The 1,143-nt window shown below is 40.9% G+C and overlaps 1 protein-coding gene across 1 annotated transcript; it reads left to right on the top strand.

Annotated features, from left to right (window-relative positions):
• Window positions 1-284: 284 nt before the first annotated feature.
• On the top strand, window positions 285-1,136 carry LOC120860066 (zinc finger protein 280B-like; the record flags this gene model as incomplete). Its single annotated transcript, XM_040235906.1, has 1 exon — window positions 285-1,136. A coding segment is annotated over exon 1 (852 nt), but the record flags the coding sequence as incomplete, so codon positions are not given.
• Window positions 1,137-1,143: the final 7 nt, after the last annotated feature.

The following is a 1,143-nucleotide window of genomic DNA, read 5'->3' as shown; positions in this document are numbered from 1 at the left end:
AGAAGAGATCAAAGTGAACATGGGAGAAAGCTATGATTCTAGCGTGCTGTAGACTTCTGGTCATAGGTTTTTCAGCTGTCATTCAGTCTCTTTGACACTCAGTGTCTTTGTCTGTAAGATAAGGGTGTTTATAACTAACCCTAGAGTTTTGGAGATAATCAAATTGCACATTTTTCTGTACTTAACTAATACGTAGTATGTTTATACTTAGGTGGCAGTTTGTATAAAGGAAGCACAGGGACTTGTGGCCGCACCCTGTAAGAATGAAAAAGTGTATTAACAATATGGAACCACCATGTATGTTACGTGAAGAAGAACAAGAGCCAGAACTACGGAAGAGCGAGGGAGAAACCAAACAAGTAGATGATGATGATGATGAAGTGATCTTGGTTGGAGTGGAACATGTAAATGAAGATGCTGATGTGATCTTTGTTGGGATGACCTCAGCTTCAAAACCGGTCGTTTCAAACATACTGAACAGAGTCACCCCAGGTTCTTGGTCAAGGAGAAAAAGGTATGGTCACTTCAGGAAAGGTAACGCTCACAAATTACAGTCTGTTAGTCATGTGACTCCTACATCAGAAGCAAAGAGTGTCTTGCGGGTTTCTGACTCTGAATCAAGATCAACAGGTAGTCCTATTATTATTGAACCTTTGTCTCAAGCTGATGATGAAAATATTTCTCCACAAATAGTACCTAATAGCTTCTCAAAGGAGTTACGTTCTTCTTTGATTACCTTCCCAAGTTCATTGCAGCATCCAGCAGCAACAGCAGTTTCTGCAGGAGATATGAATAAAAGTCCTCATGTATCAAAGCGAGTTTTCACTTTGGAAACAAAGAGCACAAATCCCAAAAGGCCTAAACTCAGCGATGGCATGATAGGGGAACATTCTTTAGGTTTTTCCCCTTCAGGTATTGTTCATCCAGTGACTACTCAGCAAAGCACACCAGACCATGTCCATACCTCACTAAGCCATGTTCAGCATGGAGAACCTTGTCCAACACCTTTGGCAAAGGACAATGTTCATTGCAAGCCTGTAAGACCTTTAGGGGGAAATGGACTGACAAAAACTGATTTTCCAAGTTTAGCAAGTCCAAACAAGATTGTTGATGCCACAGGAGGAAATCTGATTGTGTTACTTC

Source organism: Oryx dammah, unplaced genomic scaffold (assembly GCF_014754425.2).
Source record: "Oryx dammah isolate SB20612 unplaced genomic scaffold, SCBI_Odam_1.1 HiC_scaffold_7176, whole genome shotgun sequence".
Lineage (NCBI taxonomy): Eukaryota > Metazoa > Chordata > Mammalia > Artiodactyla > Bovidae > Oryx > Oryx dammah.
Note: the sequence above shows the minus strand (reverse complement) of the source record. Positions and strands in the feature narration are given on the sequence as shown.